General features: G+C 38.1%; 1 protein-coding gene across 2 annotated transcripts; it reads right to left on the bottom strand.

The window, feature by feature from the left end:
• Positions 1–2,099: 2,099 nt before the first annotated feature.
• tfap2b (transcription factor AP-2 beta) lies at positions 2,100–20,543 on the bottom strand. 2 transcript variants are annotated; one of them, XM_046874381.1, is made up of 7 exons: positions 20,402–20,543; positions 17,322–17,789; positions 16,000–16,060; positions 12,430–12,649; positions 11,386–11,504; positions 9,202–9,343; positions 2,100–4,706 (listed from the first exon to the last, which is right to left on the bottom strand). In XM_046874381.1, exons 1-7 carry the CDS (start codon positions 20,447–20,449, stop codon positions 4,412–4,414), a joined length of 1,353 nt encoding a protein of 450 aa, XP_046730337.1. In that variant the 5' UTR covers positions 20,450–20,543; the 3' UTR covers positions 2,100–4,411. The 2 variants fall into 2 exon arrangements, with proteins under 2 accessions (XP_046730337.1, XP_046730338.1); XM_046874382.1 differs by lacking the exon at positions 20,402–20,543 and adding an exon at positions 18,403–18,705.
• Positions 20,544–22,892: the final 2,349 nt, after the last annotated feature.

Below are 22,892 nucleotides of genomic sequence, written 5' to 3' on the forward strand. Positions count from 1 at the left end.
ATTACTAATCCGTGTTAGAAATAAATCCGGAATATTATCTGATGGTCATCAGCATGACACAATAGATTTTCGATTAGACTCATTAGATTAGATGTTATCATTTTAGCTTCACCGCAGATGTCCGATGACCGATCTTTACAGAATAATCGATATTTAATTTTCCCAGTCGATTCGGTAGAAGTTTTGGGTCCTAGCTGTGATTTCATATTTTATTCTTTGTACCAAAAAAACCCATCTAAATCAATAACTTCCTAAATGGTCTTTTTGTGGATTTTAGCATGAGTGGAAACCTGAAATCCAATTATAGAAATTCTCTCCTTTATGCTAAATGACGCTTTGCAAATCGCATTATTTTGATTGATAATTTGCGTGAAATGTAAATAATGCTAAGCAAATAAAAACCACCGGCACGTGCACGCTACACCCGACATTACAATAAAACACATCATTTATTCCTTATTTCGGTATATAAATGAAAATTCACTGGACAAAGAACCAAATTCTACCCTTCACCATATAACGAGTTGCCTATGAAAATAATAATAATAATAATAATAATAATAATAATAATAATAATAATAATAATAATAATAATAATATAGAGTTGCCTTAATGAGCAGAGAGAGAGAGAGAGAGAGAAAGAGATGCGCGTGTATGAAGGTGTATATCAGATGAGCGCGAGCCTCTCCGCCTTTTTTCTTCGCTTTCTCTCGGTGTTGCTTGAAGAGAAATTTCGGCGTCTCGTGAGAGCTTCACGTCGCTCGCGGACACGCGGGTGCCGCACCTGGGTCGCAATACTTTCCGCTTGAGGAGTCGCGCGACGAAACCCGCGGGCCAACACTCCTTCCCCCCTGCCCCCCACCCGAGCCTCCCCCTCAGCACCCCCCCCCTCTCGCCTTTACTGCGCTCGCGGCCCCGGTGATGGTGATGACGGGCGCGAGCGCGCTGGGGGACACCGGTCGGGCCCTAATAAAAGGCAGGGGCTCGCGCGGTCAGGTCACGACGGCGTGCCGAAAGTGTAGCCTGCATGACAACCGTCAATCCTCCGGTGCAGTGCAGTGTATTATTATCTGCAGATTGTTATGCGATGCATCATCACCTTTCACACAAGGTACCACGAGATTTCAGGTGCACGTGTAGTACATTTATACCTTTAAATAAACATCAACAAACAGTTTATTCATCACAAAATTTATCCTGGATTTTGTGCATTTTAGACTGAATTAAAACTATGATTGTTTTCTGTTTATTATTTTCATGAATCTGTTCTTGAGCAATTATCTGTGCCTTCGTTCTTACCTTCTTCCCATCACAGGAACATCTTTTGGACCTTTATTGTGGTGTTTCACTTCCATATAAATCAAAATAATTGAATCTACATGATGGACGTTATGATCACTCCTGTACCGCTGAAGCGTTATGAGGGTCCAGAACGAGTGCACTTTGGTACCTTTATCTGTAAAAGTGAAAGTTTAGTATGTTCCCCATTATGTTCTTCTGGGAATGAATGGTACCAGGATGAACTTTTTCCTGTCGCAGTATGTCAAGAGTTAAAACATTCAGACTAAATATGACTTCAAATTGCTTGTTTCTTCTTGATTCTTTTTCGTTTTGTTTTATCGACTCGGAAATATTTGATTTGATTCACTATTTTTAATGTCAGCATTATTACTAATCCGTGTTAGAAATAAATCCGGAATATTATCTGATGGTCATCAGCATGACACAATAGATTTTCGATTAGACTCATTAGATTAGATGTTATCATTTTAGCTTCACCGCAGATGTCCGATGACCGATCTTTACAGAATAATCGATATTTAATTTTCCCAGTCGATTCGGTAGAAGTTTTGGGTCCTAGCTGTGATTTCATATTTTATTCTTTGTACCAAAAAAACCCATCTAAATCAATAACTTCCTAAATGGTCTTTTTGTGGATTTTAGCATGAGTGGAAACCTGAAATCCAATTATAGAAATTCTCTCTCCTTTATGCTAAATGACGCTTTGCAAATCGCATTATTTTGATTGATAATTTGCGTGAAATGTAAATAATGCTAAGCAAATAAAAACCACCGGCACGTGCACGCTACACCCGACATTACAATAAAACACATCATTTATTCCTTATTTCGGTATATAAATGAAAATTCACTGGACAAAGAACCAAATTCTACCCTTCACCATATAACGAGTTGCCTATGAAAAATAATAATAATAAAAAATAAAAACAAGGGGAGAAAAAAAAAAAAATAAAATGATATAATACATGATGGTATCTATAAACCGAGCGTTCACCCGCACAATGGGACACAGTCACAGACAGACGAGCCAGCTGCTCCTATGTACATTCCTCCATTCCTCCATAAATTAGGCATAAATTAAATATATATATACATACAAACATAAATTAGAAGAGACTTCCGGTCTGGCAGAGCTTCTGTTCGAAAACATCGCAGAAAGAAAGAAAGAAAGAAAGAAAGACAGAATGAGAAAGAGGGGGGTGGGGGGCTCAGTGTACATTTCAATAACATCTCTGGATAAAATCTTTCAACATGGTTGATCACAAAACTGGTATTAAATAACTCGTAAGAAAGGATATGAATGATTCGAGTCATGAAGCTCAGGTGAAAAAGGAAATGAGTGTGTACATCAAGACTGTGATGCATGAGCAATAAACACTGAAGCTCAGGAGGTTTGTGTTTGTTTAAAACTTTGACATTCACCTTCATTCTTCTGAAAATTTCTTCTTTAAATCTGCCCACATGTGCATGCTGAGAAGAAGGGTATTAGTCTGGACCCTCACTCATATGTCCAGGAATAGATGCATTAAATACAGTGAGTTCAAAAGTCTGCTCCTGTTTTCAATTCGTCTTTTAATTTACCAGTATAAAAACAGAACGTCAAATCTTGAAAATATTCCTGCTTTCTAGGTTCTGCTGTCGGTTGATTTAATGACAATAATCGTATAAAACCTGATGATCTGTGTGTGAGAGCGTCCGATTGCATTCTGAACAACGTGAAGAACGATGCTGCGTTCGGCAGAAGTAAAAATGTGGAACTACTTCCACGTGTTTGAATTGTAACCATACAAAGTGGGAAATAAAACCATGGTTGTTGGTTCTCGTAAAAATCGAACATTTTTTTGCACAGTGTACAGATTTTAGAGGTGAATTTCTCAAGTATGGTGATCGAATCGATTTCGAACATCAAAACCCAGTGCTGCTGTGTTTACTGCTGATACATGCTGATTCATCACTTGCTGAACTCAGTCGAGGAGACTAGTTAAGATGAAAAACAAACCCGATAATATATATATATATATTTTGTTCAATTCAGTCAACATAAACATCGAATGGTTTTCTCAAAATGATAAAAACTTTTGGATCCCACTGTATATGTATAATTGATTCCTAGACGCCCTTGAGAGTGGTGTTGAATAGACACCTCCATGTTCTCCAAATGGACGCCAATCCAACACTGATTCAGTACTTGTGATACATACAAAGTGTGTATAGAGGGTTTTCTTTACATGGGTCACAATGTCTTTAATTTGTAACAAGTACTTTTTAAAAAAAAGACTGAAAAGGCAGTGTGTAGCTCAAGATGTGATGCTCAAATCGGTGTTTCTGGAGCAAAACCTTTAACTCATAACTCCTCAGCGAATTCCTTGTATAATTGTATAATGAATTCAAATAAAACGCATACGTGAGATGATGTTGGGTGTTAAAATAGTGATGTTTTAAGATATAGTGAAAACCAAGTGGTTCAAATTAACACTGATATAATGAGCAATAATCCTGGGCTCTGGTTTCAACTCAATTAATCGCGAGCTAAATAGGAAAATGGTGCATTTTCCTATATTTAGATCTAAGAAGATTGAATTACAGTTGTATAAACACTCTGAAGTAGTTCACTGGTCAAAAGAAACACTAGAGTCTACAAGTCATGCCTTCATAAAGCAAATGAAAGAGCGAGAACACAGCCTGGGGAGTTAAACAGGGTTCTGGTGTTGAGTTCACCGAGCATTGTTCAAAACAACATTTTTGCCTTTCTTGAGTGTCTCTGGTTAAAGGCTGGACAGTGAAGCAGTGGCCATTTTCTCAATGAGATGTGTGTGTGTGTGTGTGTGTGTGTGTGTGTGTTGGTCCGTTGTTCATCCTTAATATCTTTACGACAAAATGTTGCCAGTCTCGCATGTATAATGACGGCATTGCATGCGTGTCAAGTTCCTCACATCTTTCCTCCACTTTCCCTTCTTTCTTTTCCTCTTCGTCGACGTGCCGTCCCATTCCCCCCCCCCCCTCACAAGAACATAAAACAGAACATCATAAATCTTGAGTACAAAGAATCTCTGGACACATCTGATAAGCGCTGCACTTTGAGCCTCTTCTCCTTTTTTGACATTGTGCCTCATTTCCTGTGTTTCTCATCCTTCTCTCCTCCTTTCGAGCCGTCGGCCGTAGTGTGCCGGTTGGAGGTCTGGTTGTTGATGAACATCTTATCAAGGCCCTTGAGCGCCTCGGTCAGGTAGTTCTGCAGTGCGGTAAGCGCGGCGCAGATGGCCGGTGAGCCAAAGCCGTGTGTGATAAAGCTGAAGTGAGAGAGGCAGCTCTGGATGCCCGGCTCCAGGATTGGCGTCGGACGAGAGTTCCCGAGTGGAGTGCGGTCCTGCGCCAAGAGGTCTGTGAACTCCTTACATAGCTGCCTGAGTGTGGAAAAGAGACAGAGGGACAGAAATGGTTTAAATCATTGGAAAGCAACATTTTAAGGGAACAGTGTATAAAATATCATCGGATGAGATCGTTTATTTGTTTTAGGCAATGACATCAGTTAAAGAAGGGAGTAGCCTTTTAGAGTGAGAAGCCTGACTTCTGCATTTAGATTGACAGGTTGAGTCCAAGCATCTTTAACGGGAACTTTCTGGGCATGCGGTATCAGATTTTATGGAAATAATATCAGAATAATTGAATCAGAGTTAGAGTCAGAATTAGTCACCATCAGAGTGATGGCCAGAGTCAAATAGAATCAGGAGTGAGAAAGAAAAAAACAAAGTTAATCTCAGGCTTAATGTCAGAACGAGTCCAAATCAGACTAAGAATTAAAGTTAGTCAACCTCAGAGTCAGATACAGAGTCTGTCAGAATCTGTCACAGTCATAATTATTTGCTAAAAACAACTGGATTAAATAACTGCCTCATATTATTTTACAGTCATTGGACTGTAACAGAGGAGATTTCCCTGCCTCGGATTTTCGAATCTCATCCACAGATGTTTACATGAGAAAGCTTTGATCTTAAATCGAAAATTTTTATCAAGTTAAATAACATCAGACGCAAATATTTGAAATGACCTTTTAACAAAACATCAATTGTTAATTTATACATTTACCCACTCCTCGTTAACTGTAATGTTTTACAATGTCTTTGAAACGAATCCCTATTCCTAATTATGTTATAGCAGCTATAACCATATAAACCCTCAGCATCTTTAGTTCAAATTCCAAAAATGCAGATTGTCATATTTCTGAGAAACCGTGTGACGTAAACTCTACAGTCATGAGCTTTTTCTATAGAAATGAAAAAAATATTCATCATGATCAATAAATTAATGTGGGATATGTCCAGCATACAGATGAGATTATCCATTAAAGTGAGAGTTGAGCCTCGGGTATTAAAAGTAGTACATCACATCACATCACATCACTTTTGAAACTGTAACAAATTCTTATATTGTAGTGTTCCACAAAAGAAAGATATTTAAAGCCACACTATTAAGAGCACTATAACCATGGTTATAGTTCAATAGTTACGTAAACATAGTTAAATAGAGGATAATAGATGATCCTTAAGCCGTTTCACACCGTTAACAAATGTTTTGACGTTTTATTTCACTTTGCAAGTAACAGAAAAACAGAAACAGTCTTTTTCAATCACAGCAACACAATATCCAATCATGTGTATCTATTGAATTCAAATTAAGGGGAAAGAGTTCAGGAAAAAAGACACAAACTATGTCAATTTAACTTTGAGACTCATTGAGTTTCAAAGACACACCATATTAAATTTTGTAAGCAATATATAATAACATACCCTGGGACATCTGTTTGCAGTCTGAATGTAAAAAGTTTGGTTGCAACCATTCAGAATTCCCAGCATGAGTCAGCTACTGAAAAGGCTGAAGGATCTCCAAGACATTTGAGCTATTTAGCTCATAATAAACAACACATTTTGAAGAAATTGCTATCATACAAAAATCAGCTCACAAATGCCTGTGATTGGTTAATATTGCTGTGATTGACATTGAAGTAAGAGATTACTATATATCTCTGAAAGTCAGTAAAACTCAGTACTACATGTCCCTCAAACTCAATGATCATTACAATCATAACAGTAATTACATTGTCAGATAGTGATTAAAGAAAACATAAAATTCAGGCCAGGGAGGAAAACTAATTCTTATTCCAAACAGTGTACTAAAGATTAACTTTAAAATCTAGCATATCATTTTATATAAATATGGGTTTGTTTAGATGATGCTTTTATAACTTGGGTGATAAATTGGTTCACAAACACCTGTCCTCTTCCTCTTGCTAACAGTGGAGTCTTTAACCTCATATCCTACTTTACATTTCCAGACCCTAAGGCTTATACGGTGGAAAGAAACAGCGCAATGATGACCAAGTGTATTTTACTCCACAGAGTTTAACACACAACTGCAAAGTATAAGTTCTAACCGTCAACTCTAAAAAGAAAAGTTTAATGGCCATAATAATAAAGAACTCTTGTTAAAACTTTGCATGGAGAGTTTGTTCAGGGAAATTCTTCCCTGAGTAAAAAATTGCAGACTTTCATGATCCAACCTGCAAAGTGATACCCAAAAGTGTTTCATAACACCAAGACCTCACACTGGATATAGAGTTTGTTGAGAAACTGCGACTTTACACCATCAATCTGTAATGTTTTAATCGTTTATAAGAAACGTTCTGGTTTACAACTTTGGATTGAAATCTCACGATTTCTGTTTTGAAAAGTTGATTAAAACAACACACTTCAGAAATGAGGATCAACACCACCAAGACCACATCAACCAAATGACGATATATCACATGTTTCTGTTGTTTCTTTAATTCTAGCACATTTCAGTGTTGAAATATATGACCAATATTTATGTAATACAATCTTCCCTCTTGCCTAAATACAGAAATATTCAATCTTTTTCAAATCATAAGGTTATGAGATGGGAATATCTTTTTTTAGAGGTAATTCAGTAAGTAATTATGTTTCAGGAGCAGGCAATTTGACTCAAATTTTACAACGCAATGTGTGACAAAACATGTCATCACAACAAAGTTATTATTTACAGTATATAAACCAATATCCTAAAACCTGTTACTCAGCATGACCTAAAATCCAATCACAACTTGATCAGAATTGGGATAATTAGAATGTACAACAACTATTTTATGTTGCTTCTCGTTTTTGTTCAAATGTAAGGTTCATGACTGTGACTGAAATTGTAAAAAATCTAAAGATAATCCAACTTGCCAAAAATTAACAAGTAAATAATAATAAAAAATAATGTGCCAAATTAAAAAAAATATTTTATCTTTCATCTATAATGTACAGAACATTAATAAATAAACTATTTATAAAAGAAATTGGAAAAAAACAGAAAACTGTAATGTTCAGTCAATCGTAGCCTCAGAAAAACCCATCTATATTTATCTTCTAATAAAACTTCAATTCATTTTTATTTGTATTGCGCTTTTAACTATGAAAATTCTCTCAAAACAGCTTCAAACAGATTAAGTGTTAAAAAATTTTATTTTTTAAGGATTCTTTATGGAATTGAAATGTTTGGCAGCATAGCAGCAGCCATGTTGTTGTTTCAGGTTTGAGTTCTACAAGCACATCTACACCATTCCTAAACCATTCAAAAGCAAACATCAAAAAACAAAAAAACACTTTTTTACTTTATGATTATTATAAGTGGCCAAATGAATTGATGAAAAAAACTATCACTAACAAACCTCCTGCTGAACATTCCTCTGGCTCTATAGCCTCGAGCTGGGAGGAAATGCGAGAGAAACGTCAACGAGCCCTTACTGAAGATGCCCCACGACCTTTTTCAACATTTTTGACCTTGCCGTGTTCTGCTAACAATTTCGATCGCTCGTGTCATCGATCAGCACGAGAAACCCATCAGGATCATACAGGGGAGATTTTGTCTGGGGGGAAAAATCATTAACCTGCAGGGTTTGAAGTGGATTATATATGAAGTGTGGCATCAGAAAGAAGTGATGCATGAAGAGCATGATGATGATGTCACAATGACAAGGAAGTAATCATGAATGGTGATAAAGCGTTATTTTTAATACTATTGTTACCTTAAGTGAAACTGGAGTTTATATGCTTTCAAGACTATCGAAATATCCATCATATACCTAAATAATCTGTATATATGTGAAAAGGTTCGGTAAAAAGGTCATCGTTGGCAGATCAGTGCAAAAACACCATTATGTGGCATCATGCACTTGTCCAGGCTTGTCACGTTTTTTTTTTTTGACCCACATTCGATTTCAACAACAACAGCCGCCTTGTTGTCCACTCGCCATCACCATCATCGCCATCATCATCTCTTTCTCTCTCTTCATTTCTGAACGACAGAACGTTTGGCCCCTGAGGCATGTGCAGGAAGGGAGGATGAGGAGGTGGTGGTGGTGGAGGAGAAGGAGGAGGAGGAGGAGGGGGATGACTGACTTTTGACAGACAGACAGACCGTGAAAGGGGGATAGAGAGAGGGATGAAGGGGGGGTTAAAAATGACCCTAGGGCGAAACTTCAAGGGGAAAAGCTGGCACTTTCAGGCTTGAAACATTTCACTTTAAATATAATGAGTTTCTCCAGCGCACGCGGGCCTGAGACGGATAAAGGGAACTGGTTTCTGCCTCATTAGAAACCAGCTTAACGTGTCACAAAAAAGAAAGAAAAAAAAAAAAAAGAGAGAAAACCCACTCGGTTAAGCGTGTAACCATATAAGCAGCACGGGAGATCTTTTTTGTTTTATGATGGATAGACGAGACTCAACATTTACTCACTGCTGCAGTACATCCCCTCACTTCTCCTCACACTGGAACATCTCAGGATGCTAATTACAGAAAGAGATGAGTAAAAAGAAAGAAGGAGAAGGAAACGGGACGTACTTTGTGGCGAGCAGCATGTTTTTTCGTGCGTGGATCTCGTTGGGGTCGGTGTGCTGCCGGTTGAGGTACTCAGACACGGCCTTGGTGGGGAATTCTGTTTCACATATGTAGCCAAAGTCTCGTGCTAAATGAACAGCTTCTCCTGGTGAAGGACAAAAAACAAAACCCAAAGGAATGATAAGTGTAAGCAGGGGAACAGCATGTCACTATTCCGAGCTGTAAATAAAAACTAAATTAGGCTTAAATACTTTTTTTTTTTTTTTTTTTTTTATAATAATTTACAAATCTGTTTTTTTTTTTTAAGAAAATAAGAAACATCTAAAAACCGAGTCATTGTTCTGATTGCTCTAGATTTGTTTTTTATTCTCCAGTCATCATCATTTGTATTCATTTGTTGTTTTATTGTTCTGATCTGATTCGTTTATCTATTTTGTCCTGCTTTTTAATCTCAGGTGGTCGAACAGACATCAGTAAAACCAAAGCGGATTTTCACTGTGTTTCTCATTACGTAAGAGATTAAGGAGTTTACTGGCCTCGGGTTAAATTGTCTCTAAGTGACTTTTCTCACGTTTTTCAGAGACATTTAAAAATGTTCGGGTATTAAATATAAAAAAAATAAGTCAGAGCAAATGCAGCTCTATGAGTGTTTCAGTTTGTTTATAAACGCATTTATAAAGTGTGATATGATCAACACACAAGCGGATTTCGTTCTGCACATTTATTCGCGCTGCACTAAAAACTCCACGTTATTTTGAAGTTTGCACACGTGATGATAAAAAAGGAAACAAAAAGCGAAATACTGTAAAACTTCCACTATATAATACAGTAGGTTTCCTGGCGGCGCTATCTTTGTGTTTTGTGTATTTGTCCTACACTGTCTTGTGTTGTTCTGCACAGTCTTGTGTTGTCTTTGCACTGTCTTGTGTTGTCTTTACACTGTCTTGTGTTGTCTTTACACTGTCTTGTGTTGTCTTTACACTGTCTTGTGTTGTCTTTACTGTCTTGTGTTGTTTTTACACTGTCTTGTGTTGTCTTTGCACAGTCTTGTGTTGTTTTTACACTGTCTTGTGTTGTCTTTGCACAGTCTTGTGTTGTCTTTGCACTGTCTTGTGTTGTCTTTACACTGTCTTGTGTTGTCTTTGCACTGTCTTGTGTTGTTTTTACACTGTCTTGTGTTGTCTTTGCACTGTCTTGTGTTGTTTTTACACTGTCTTTTGTTGTCCTACACTGTCTTGTGTTGTCTTTGCACTGTCTTTTGTTAATTGTCTTTGCACTGTCTTGTGTTGTCCTACACTGTTTTGTGTTGTCTTTACACTGTCTTGTGTTGTCTTTGCACTGTCTTGTGTTGTCTTTGCACTGTCTTGTGTTGTCCTACACTGCCTTGTGTTGCCCTACACTGTCTTGTGTTGTCTTGTGTTGTCCTACACTGTCTTGTGTTGTCTTTACATTGTCTTATGTTGTCCTGCACTGCCTTGTGTTGTCCTACACTGTCTTGTGTTGTCTTTGCACTGTCTTGTGTTGTCTACACTGCCTTGTGTTGTCTACACTGTCTTGTGTTGTCTTGTGTTGTCTACACTGTCTTGTGTTGTCTTTACATTGTCTTATGTTGTCCTGCACTGCCTTGTGTTGTCCTACACTGTCTTGTGTTGTCTTTGCACTGTCTTGTGTTGTCCTACACTGCCTTGTGTTGTCCTACACTGTCTTGTGTTGTCTTGTGTTGTCCTACACTGCCTTGTGTTGTCCTACACTGTCTTGTGTTGTCCCACACTGTCTTGTGTTGTCTTGTGTTGTCCTACACTGTCTTGTATTGTCCTACACTGTCTTGTGTTGTCCCACACTGTCTTGTGTTGTCTTGTATTGTCCTACACTGTCTTGTGTTGTCTTTGCACTGCCTTGTGTTGTCCTACACTGTCTTGTGTTGTCTTTGCACTGTCTTGTGTTGTCCTACACTGCCTTGTGTTGTCCTACACTGTCTTGTGTTATCTTATGTTGTCCCACACTGTCTTGTCTTGCACTGTTTGCACACGACGCACTTTATGGACTCAGTCTTTAACTCTGTGTGTTTTCTGTTTTGTAGCTTTACGTTGTTTTGTGGAGCACCAGGGTTCTGGAGGAACGTATATGGCTGAAATGACAACAAACGCTTCTTGACTTGACTTGAAATAAAGCGATTTCAATGTTTACCTTCCACTAGTGACGTCAGCAAAGTGACGTTGGCGGCTTTGCGTCTCCCTGCGGGCAAATTCAGCCCGATTTTTTCCAGCTTCTCTCTCAGGGATCTTCCGCCGTTTTTCGACTTCGCTCTGAAAACCAAGAAGGTTCTGTTTAGAATTGCTATGATTATTATTATTATTATTATTATTAATATTATTATTATTATTATTAGGGAAAAGCTCGATGACTTAAAAAAAAAAGAGATTATTTTCTTGCTTTTTTTTGTAAACAGGTGTGTTTTTCTATACTATATATAATATACTCTCTATCTACTTCCTTCCATTCTTATTTAACTCTTATTAAAGCACACTATTATCATCTATTTATTTTTCATTTTAATTGCCATTTATTTACACTCCAGTTGTGAACAGATGTAACCTACAAATCCCTGCTCGAGCTCTAGAAGCTGCCCTCAGATTAGAGCAGAACATTCCACCTCCATACTGAACTTACCTTCTGCCATAGCTTCTCTATTATTATCTCTGTTTCTAACTCAGTTTCTGACTCTGTTTTTAACTTTTATTCTAAACAATGAACTAAAACTGCAAACTAATCTAATAACTCAGAAGTGGATGCCCCCCCCCCCCCCATTAAAGGTCTTGCTGCTCTAAAGGTATTTTGCCTCTTCTTTTTTTTCTACATATAAATGTATCTCACACACTTACAAACACTATAAGGATTTTTTAAAGGTGCACTGAATTCACATTTCCAGCTAAATGATACACAGATAATACCATCCTAGTTAGAGGGCAAAGAGACCACCAGCTCGGTACTCATTTCATTCTGAAAGCTTTTTTTTTTTTTTTTTTACACATGATCTGATCAGACACCACGTGACCCCTCACGTAGGGTTTCAGCTTATTAACTATAATTATAATAGGATCATTTTTATACTTAAAGTTGAACAAAGTTTTTAAGACGTTTCTATGATTAACGAGTTCCGTTCTGAAGGTAGACAAAACATTGTAGTTCGTTTGAGATTATTTAATAGACATGGAGCCGGAAGTGACGCACCTGCGGAGCACGCCGCCGAGCAGTGATGCATTGAGGCACTCGGGCGGTGAGAGTCTTCGCTGCACTTCTCCCACCGTCACCTTGTACTTGGAGGTGGAGCTCAGCAGTGACAGGCGGCCAGGAACCGAGCAGAACACCTCGTTCACGTTGACGGTGACGCCGCCGATCAGACCGTCTTTACTCATCATCAGAGACGTGACGCTCTTGTGCGGCATCGGGACTGGAGGATGGAGAGGAGGGGGGGGGGAACCAAAAAAAACAAACAAACAGGAAATTTAATCTAACATGCAAGAAATATCCTAACAATCACAACCAAATCCTTCATCATATATAAAGAAGTCTCCAAATATAAAATAATTAAATATATATTGTTATAAATATAGTACACGTATTAAGGAGGGGTTGGACTCAGCGATATGAGAGGATGATGATGATGATGATGATGATGATGATGATGATGATGATGATGATGATGATGGTCATCCTTTCATATCGCCTATACAAAGTCTAATAAATCTAACTATAGATTTAGATGATGATGAGGAGGAGGAGGATTGTAGATTAATATCCTGTGATAAATTATAATACACTACACTGAATAAATGCATTAAATCATTAGTATTTAAAATAATCCTAAACATACTGGGAACTTTTACAGTGTTGCGTTTTTAAATATATACTTCAAAAAAACGCTTATTTTTGGTTTGTTTTTTATTTGTAAAACACGTGATGTGATGCGGCGCTGTGTTGTGTTACACCGCGTTACGCGATCTTGCGTTACAGTTTGTTACACTGTGTTGCGTTACACGATACTAAGTGAAATTACAGTGTTATGTTGTTACAATATGTTTCGGTTGTGCCATGTGAACGTGGATTATGTTACACTGTATTCAATTCTATTGTTATTCTGTTTCGTTACGTTACCTTGTGTTACATGAACGTGCATTTTTCCACGCCTTTATTGCAATTTTATTTACAAAACTCGCCTAGAAATGTAATCCATATCTGATTATAATAAATCATACTGCCTGTCTTCACATGTCCCGGATGGGTCCCTGATTCTGGAGGCTTTTTAAACGGTTATTTAATAGCATGATATCATCCGGGCTACTTGTCTATATATTTAGCAAGCGGTTTAAATGACATGGCCTACAGAGATTAGAAAAAGTCATCCTGTGAAATATAGGTTATCGGGTGGGGGGGCTTCTGGGGTCATAAAACACCCTGCCTAAGTGAATTCATGGGATATGGGACACTTGGGACTGAGTGACATTTTAGGACTTGAACTTCAAATTTCAGATGATCCGACTGAAAAACAATGGACCAGTGTAATTACAGCGTGAAGGTTAGTTAATAGCTGTCCATTATTGACTATGAACCTTCACATTTCACACGTGCCCCATCGAGTATTTTCATTTTCTGTCATTTGATTATTTTTTTTTTTGTTGCAGAAAATCGTAATAAACGTCTAGAAAAGTCCGTGAACGTGTATTTTAACACTACTTTTAATTTCTGCTTTTTTACTACGTGAACTACCCGCACTCTGATTCAAGATCTTAACATTTCGATCCGTGCAGTCCTCTGCTTTTCTCTTTTCCTATTTAGAAATGTATTTTCACGTGGCCTGGTTTTTTTTTTTTTTCACGTTTAAGTGAAAAAAAAAATGGGTTAGTTTTTTTTGTCTATTTGAAAGCTGTTTTTTTCTATTTTTTGGTCCTTGTCTGATGTTTGTCCATTTCATTTTTAGGGTTTTTAAAATGTTTTTGAATTAAAACTAAAACATTTTGGTACAGATCCTGCGCCAGACCTCACGCGCACTCTGCACAAGTGCATAACCGGAAATGCAGCGTTTAAAGGTCTGCTTTAGAGTCAAAAATACATTTATATAAAACACAACCTATTTATTTATTACTGCTGGGTTTTTTTTATCTTTATGCCAAGCGCCCGAGAGGAGGCACAGAGCCTGTCTGCGCCTGTAACAACACAAAGGCAAGCGCGAGCCCTTTACCGACCGGGTCACGGGTTCCGTCTGCAGCGCGCGCCGAGCAGATCCCTGCGTGTTTATATATATATATTTATATTTATATTTTATATATATATTGAGTAGAGTGAATTTTTTTACGAATGTTTCTGTTGCTGAGGTTTGGTAAAAATGCGACTAAGTGACATGTTTGTTATCATTATAATATAAAATATTTTCGATATCTCTTATTAATTCGGCGCTTTGTTCAGACAGGAAATACTGTTTAACGCTCCATTTCCAAACCCTGCGGCCAAAACCTGATCAAAATAAAAGCGAGGATTGAGTCTGGTGTCATTTTTGGAATTGAATCCAAGAAAAGCACATTTTTTATTATTAATAAAACAATTACGCGACTGTTAGAAATCAACAGTAGTTTTTTTTTTATCCTAAATAAACATTTGATCTAAATTATAATTTTTTTTTAAAAATCACTTCCGCCCGCGACTGATCTTTAACCCCAACCTTTAACCTAATTAGAATAATTTTTAACTACATTAACTACATGGACCCTCCCCTGCTTTTCTTTTTTACATTCAAGCCTCTAATTATTGATTGTTGATTGACTCGCGCCGGCGTCAAATCGCCCCCCGGACACGTTTTTTTTTTCTTCCACTAACAACGACGCCCTTCGGTCATTTGGGGCGCGCGCTCAACGTCAAAAAAGAAAAAGCCCCGAACGTCTCATTATAAAACGTCGTTCTAAGACGGTGTCGATAAGCGCGCGCCCGCGGATACACGAGCTCAGCGGGGATAACGCGTGCATATGTGTGCGCGTGTGAGAGTATGTATGCGCGCGCGTGTGTGTGACAAAATGAGCTTTAAACGAGCTCGTGAGATCGGGAAATCTCCATCAATCACGACGGCCACCGTTTAAAATCCGTCCTCTGGGAGAGAGAGACGGAGAGACCCACATTTCCGGTTAACTACATTACCGTCAAACGTCTCGAGCACCGGACATGTTTTACCTCGAGCCCTGGGAGCGCGGGCTGAGCGTGAAAAGTACGGAAAAGTGAAAGTGACACAATCTAAAATAATAATAATAATAATATTAATAATAATAATAATAATAATAATAATAATAATAATGTATTATATTCGTTTTTTATTGACGGTGTTTTTAAACACAGCTTTAAGTAGATATTGTTTAGATGTTATGTTTTTTTCTTGTGTTTTAGGAATTAAAAACAAATGATATTTGGGCATTTAGAAAAAAATAGTGCATTAATAATAAATCCACTTTTATAATAATGAATCCACAATTTTTTTAATGTCATTATTATTATTATCATCATTAATATTATTATTATTGTTGTTGTTGTTGTTGTTGTTGTAGCAGTAAAGGAAGTACACTAAGGACCATGACCAACACTGACAGTCATTCTATGGTTTAGGGTTAATAAACAAATGTTGACAGAAGATTAATGGGAATAAACAATAAACAGACTGGTGCATATTGGGAGTAAATGATAAACCTGTATAGAAGGTTGGAAAAAAAAAAGTCTGGAATAAACAAATACAAGTATTAATATTATTACTTCCCACAGTACCTTTTTTGATAACGGATTGATCCAGGATGTGCATACCACTGTTATTGGCGTCTTCTACAGCCTGTAACACACACACACACACACACACACACGGTATAATCAGAAACTTTTTTCTTTGTTTCGTGTCGCTTGACATGAACGATGTTTCAGCTTCAGAGACTCCAAACCGAGCGGAAGTGAAATAAACAAGAACAAACGAAGAACATGAGGAAACATCAGGAAACATCAGGAAACATCAGGAAACATCAGGAAACACAACGTGAGTCTGATTTCCGACTCGCGCCCCAGAAACGTAACAAAACCCGACATTAATGTAGTGTTTTTTTTGTGTCAGAGTTTATTAGAAGAATTTAGCAGCTAAGACTGGAGTCATGTGTGGAGCAGAAACCGTGAGTGTTCACACACCTTCTTACACTGAGCATCGAGTTAAGAACAAAACACAAATTCCGCTACAGCAGCAGATCTCAAGGATCAGTTTGTTTTTGTAGGGAAATGTGTGTCTGTGTCTGGATTTGAAGATGAGTCTAAAAAGCAATCTCTGGATTTTAGTAGGTTTTATTCTATATGGGGTTTTTGTGATGAGATATGAAATGAAAGGGTCATGCCATGCTCATGCATCTCACACACACACACACACACACACACACACACACACACACACACACACACACACAACCACAACCTGCGGCACTCCAGAGCACACACTTATCAATCATCAATAATAAATCTCACGTGAGTTTCCGCAGTAAAATAACTAACACTGATAACCTGCTCATGGACAATAATACTGACACACACACACACACACACAAACACACACACACACACACACACACACACACACACACACACACAGGGCGTGTCGGGGGTTTAGTGAGCAATGCATTTATAATCATTACACAAATTAGAGACATGTATTATACAAATTGCATGGAGTTTTGAGATTGCCTCTGTGTTTGTGTGTGTGTGTGTGTGTGTGTGTGTGTGTGTGTGTGTGTGTGTGTGTGTGCTGCAAATGTGCCCCGGGGTTAAATAACAAACACACACACATACACACACATACACACACACAGGGCCTGAGTTTAAATAAATCACACCGACTTTAATATTTGTTTCGGGTTTACACTTATAATTTGTCATTTCGCTTTAATCGGTTTTATGGGAATATAATGAGGATGAATGACATTCTAATGAAAAATAAATACTAATATGATTGATAATTATGCGTGAGAAAGAGTTTGGGTAATATATATGGAAATGAAAGGCTACAAATAAATAAATAGCGAGAGGAAAAAACAAAAAAACAACAACACGAGACTCACGTGCGTGTCGTCCATGCCGTGCGTGAGCCCGTGCAGAGACAAGCTGTCCGCCATCCCGGCCTCGAGCCCGTGCGGCGCCGAGTGCAGCAACACGTCCGGCCGGCGCACGGAGGAGGAGTAATCCCGGGTGCGCGGGTCGAGTCCGGAGAGCTGCGGCGGCAGCGAGGCCCGCGGTTGCGGCAGCAGGGACGCGCTCTCCCCGCCGACCTCTTGCCGCTGGCGCGAGCCCCATGGGTGCTGCTGGTGCGGCTGGTGCAGCGCGTTCAGGGCGTAAGGGTCGTTTACATGTGAGTACGGGTCCTGGCTTTGCGGGTACGGCAGCGGCTGGTACGGCGGCGGGAAGTACGGTGGCTGGAAATCCGAGGAAGGCGCGTGCGAGAGCGGCGGCGCGCTGGAGTACGGAGCCTGAGACACCGAGCCGAGCTGGGAGAGCCGCGAGCTGTGGCCCGGTACACCGTCATGGCGGTCCTTCAGACAACAAACACACACACACGAATGATCAGTTTTAAAAACACACAAATATATACACATAAAAAAACACACACACAGTGTTGCGCACAGATACTAATATGAGGATGATTATTATTGTTATTTTTTATTTTTTTAATATTATTATTTTTAAAACTAGTAATAATATGAAGAGATACTAAGAGACACAGCACGCAGGTTTATCTATTAATTACAGAAGGTTCAAAATGTTTATATTTATATTTATAATTATCATTAATGTCATTTCATTATAACAGTTTATATTCACAGTTCTGTACAACACGGAACCAAAATAGTTTTGTCTACACAGAAAGATCATAATTAGGGGTGCATTTATTTATCCCTCATTATTTACACATTTCTTCTTCCAAAAACCTACACATTTTCAAAGATAAAAAAATAGCTTTCGGCAAAAAATAAAAAAAAGAAATAAAAACAGAGGAGAGAGGATGGAGAACAGATTTCCAACTGCATTTCATTAGCTCCACAAAAAAAAAAGAAAAGAAAAGAAAAGAAAAGAAAAGAAAAGAAAAGAAAAGAAAAGAAAAGAAAAGAAAAGAAAAGAAAAGAAAAGAAAAGCGGTCGGACTTACCGTGGCTGAGTAAGTGTGCACTAACATCTGGAGTTTAGAATCTATTCCCACACACACATACACACACTCATACACACACTCACACGCACACCGATCCGACTTCAGGGAAGATCAGATACGCTGATAGAAATATGTGCGCGCGCGGAGAGGAGATCCGGTTCTGTTTCTCTGAGCTGTCCGACTCTCGGTACCACGCCTCGAGCTCCACGAGCCTTACTTATCCTTCTTCCTCATCCGGTGTTTCTGGGCTTGAGGTTGTGTGTGTGTGTTAGTGTGTGTGTGTGTGTGTGTGTGTGGGTGAGGAAGAGAGAGAGAGAGAGAGAGAGAGAGAGAGAGAGAGAGAGAGAGTGTGTGTGTGTGTGTGTGTGTGTGTGTGTGTGTGTGTGTGTGTGTGTGTGTGTGTGCACGGCGTCGCTGAGCTCCTGCCCCCGGAATAATCGTTATTCATGACTCTTTAATAAGAGCGGAGAAAAAAAAAAGAGCAGCGCAGAAGAATCGAAGCGTGAAGGCGCCGTCCTGCGCTCGCGCTGCATCCTGCGTGGCGTGGCGTGACGTGACGTTCATTCGGTGGAAGGAGAATCCCGTGCACGAGTGGGAGGAGGAGTTTTTAAATGGGGGGTGTTGGGCAGTCGGTGCGCGCACGCGACAAATAGGCAATACAGGGGGAAACCACGCGCGCAGACACTGATACGTTAATGCTCTCTTTCACTCTCGCTCACACACACACACACACACACACGGTCCCAACATCAACTATCCTGCAGCAGCATCTGAAAGCAAGAGGACATTTCTCTCTACCACATCCTTCAATAATCCCCCCATCACACACAGCCTCATAACCCCATACCCTCACCCCACTGTTCCTATCATTATGGTCGATTTCACGCGGCCGGGGTCGTGGTGTTTAATTACGCCAGCCGCGTGACGGTTACTGTGAGAGAAATGCCATGTGTGACTTTATTTTTTGTTCAGAAGAAACAAAGCAAAAAGAAAAAGAAACAGATACATCTCTCTCTCTCTCTCTCTCTCTCTCTCTCTCTCTCTTTATCTCACGCGCTGATATTCTGCCAGTCTCATATAAATCATTAAATTAAAAATAATAAATAAAATAAAATAAAAAAGAAATACGTTGTGCAATAATAATAATAATAATAATAATAATAATAATAATAATAATCATAATAATAATTATAATTATTATAATAATTATAATTATAAGAAGAAGAAGAAAAAGAAGAGGAAGAAAAAGCAAAATGAAGAAAACACAAACGCTTTTCTGTTTTTCTCCTCCTCACTTCCTTTTGTACCATTTTTATATTTACACCTGTTGAGTGTTTTTGTCAATTATAAACAGAGATTAGCTTCAATTCCTACAACTACTAATAACACTGATAAACAACAACAACAACAACAAAAACATCTAACTACTAACTGCATTACTTTATTATTTTAATCACTAAAATGAACAATAAATCACAATCCAGACACTAACCGCCAGCATGCAATCTTAAAAAATATAATCTACAATCTAGATCAAATATAACACAGCTCTTTATCATTTTAATTAGATTATATTTAATAATATAAAATCCTCAGAATCCCGAGCAAAGTGCAAAGTGTGTGTGTGCAAACTTTTGCGTATAAGCAATTAAATGCAGAAAAATCGAGTCAATGCACAAAAATATATTCATCCAGAATAGCTAAAAAAAAAGAGAAAATGATTGAACGTCACAAATTGTTGTGCCACCTGTAAAGGATTGATGTGGGAATAAAACACGACCACCACAAGCTCGTGGTCTAACAAAACAAAAAAAATAAATCGAACAATTTTCACTCTATTTAAAACTCTATATTTTTATATCTTACATGCAAATTGCACGGAATGACACCGGTGATGAAATGCAGTAATGCAAAGGGTAGAAAAAGATGAGAAAGAGGTGAGAACGAGGAGAAATCGGCGGCGTGTACAGCGCGCGCGCTCGCCGGCGCCTCACCTTACCTCATAGATGTCTTCGTACTTGACATTTTCCACGAGCTTCCACAGCATGTTCACGCGCTGCTCCCCGCACGGCGAGTGGATTCACGTGCAACTCACGGTCTCATCTCATCTCTCTCTCTCTCTCTCTCTCTCTCTCTCTCTCTCTCTCTTTGAGCGCATGCTTGAGTGCTCCGCCTGAACCCCACAAAACCTGCGCGTGAATCTCGGTACTTCCGCATTCCGCATTAACTCCAGATGACTGAATCGTGAACGCACCGAGACCAGAACCCTGGCACGAGAGTGAAAAGCTGAAGCGGAAGTTGTCCTTCCTGTTGACTGGACATGAATCTGACTTAGCATTTAGCCTTCAGAAAAGTAGCTCCCAATATGGACCAGACTGTACCTTTGTGTTCGATCACATGGGTGCACCCTTTGGTACTTTTAGTACTAATACTATTGCACATAGAGTAAAACTTTCCAAATCAATTTAAAGATGCAGAACATTTCCATAAAAAATCATAGTAAAGCTGCATGAATGAAGTGTCCTATAATTACCCCCCACACACACACACACACACACAAAAAAAAAGGGTACCGTTAGTACCCTTTCCCTGAGTATTCACTGGTACTGAATATAATAATAATAACAATAACAACAACAACAACAATTGTTATTATTATTATTATTATTATTATTATTATTATTATAACACTTCCTGTTTTGACCTTATAATACACCGAGATCGAGATCAAGGTCACTTCTACTACTGAAAAACTTTACTACACACTTTTATTTTAAACCCTTTTTTGCACATGCGCTTTTTAATTGACGCCCGTTCACATGAAAGCAGCATGAAGGTGCAGGTGCACAGCTGTTCCTAATAAAGTGGACGTACCTTTCTTGCGCGTGTACACTCGACATTTCTGTTTCTAACGTTCAAAGTTAAAAAATCCCCCAAGATTTTTTTTAAATGTCCATGATACATATAGATATATATTTGTATTTTTGTATTATAATTTGTTTAATAGTATTTACCTGTTGAATATCGTGATATTTCATAAAAGCGATATTTGGGACAACTGATCGTGACAGTGCGAGGGGGAAAAATGTTGAGGAAACTGTGATGTACATTTCTTGGTGTTTGGCGCCCCCTTGTGTTAGACTGATAAAACAACGGCATGCAACGAGTTGAATGTATTTCATTGTAAAGAGGATTTCAGTGACAACATTAGTTTTATGTTATGTTATGAAAAGGTTAAATTCATAATAAATAATTTGTGCTCAATTTTAACCTTCCAACCAGTATTCAATGTCAATAAACCAGGTATAACAAAGAAACATAAAACCTTTTTGAAATCTTGAGAATAATGTCTTTAATACCTGAGAATGAGGAGAAAATGTCAGAAACAAATAGGTTATTTATAAAACTGGGACAGCACAATGCTTTGAACAAAACAATTACTTTGATATTCTTAGTGTTTTAGTTTTTTTTTGGAACACCAAAGGACACATAATGTTTGAAGGTGTTCTCCTTATGGGAGATCCTGTAACCAAATGGGGGTCTGGGACCCTCCAAGTCTATGTATCTAAATAATTTTTGGTTCCTGAAGTTCTGTTACATGAATTGAACAATCCTGAAGATGCAGGTGTAGTTAAAATGCTGGAGGTGTGGTAAACAGTGCAAAAAAAAATCTATATTTAAACTAAAATGACATATTATGTGCATCAGTCTCCATATCTTAAAATCTGTAAAATCTGTAAAATCTGTAAAATCTGTAAAATCTGTAAAATCTGTAAAAATCTGTAAAAATCTGTAAGATCTTCCTCGAGCCAGGTAAAGTATTTCTGCATGAACAAACAATAATTTTCAGAGATTTGCTTATATTAATAATAATAATAATAATAATAATAATAATAATAATAATAATAATAATAATAAATTTTTTAAATATATTTTTCATATTTACCCCCTTCTATATGCTACTAACTGTCATACTGGGGTGAAAAAGGACAGAGAAACTGGAGTCAATTTAAGTAGAAGAGGAAAAAAGTCTACTTAAAAGTAATGCCTTGGGTGGTTCCATAAAATTCTGGAGTAAGAACGGGGGCTTTGAGGATTTGGACTGTAGTTAATGTCAACAGTCTGCTACACTGACTCAGGACTACTGTTTGCTCTGACACTGAACCCCACAACATTGTATGTCTGTAATAAATGGACATTCGGTGCAACCCAGATGAGGATGAGGTTCCCTTTTGAGTCTGGTTCCTCTCAAGGTTTCTTCCTAATTTCCTTCACCACAGTCGCCACCGGCTCACTCATCAGGGACAAACTTACTTATAAAGAACATATACATTTTTTTAATCACCACATTATCTGTGTAAAGCTGCTTTGAGACAATGTTAAAAGCGCAATACAAATAAACATGAATTGAATTAATTGAAAAGTAAAAAAGGATCAACAATAAACTTACAGCATTAATCAAGAGTCAAAGTAAAGAATGTATTTATAAT

This window comes from Silurus meridionalis, chromosome 18, assembly GCF_014805685.1.
Source record: "Silurus meridionalis isolate SWU-2019-XX chromosome 18, ASM1480568v1, whole genome shotgun sequence".
In the NCBI taxonomy this organism is placed as follows: Eukaryota; Metazoa; Chordata; class Actinopteri; order Siluriformes; family Siluridae; genus Silurus; species Silurus meridionalis.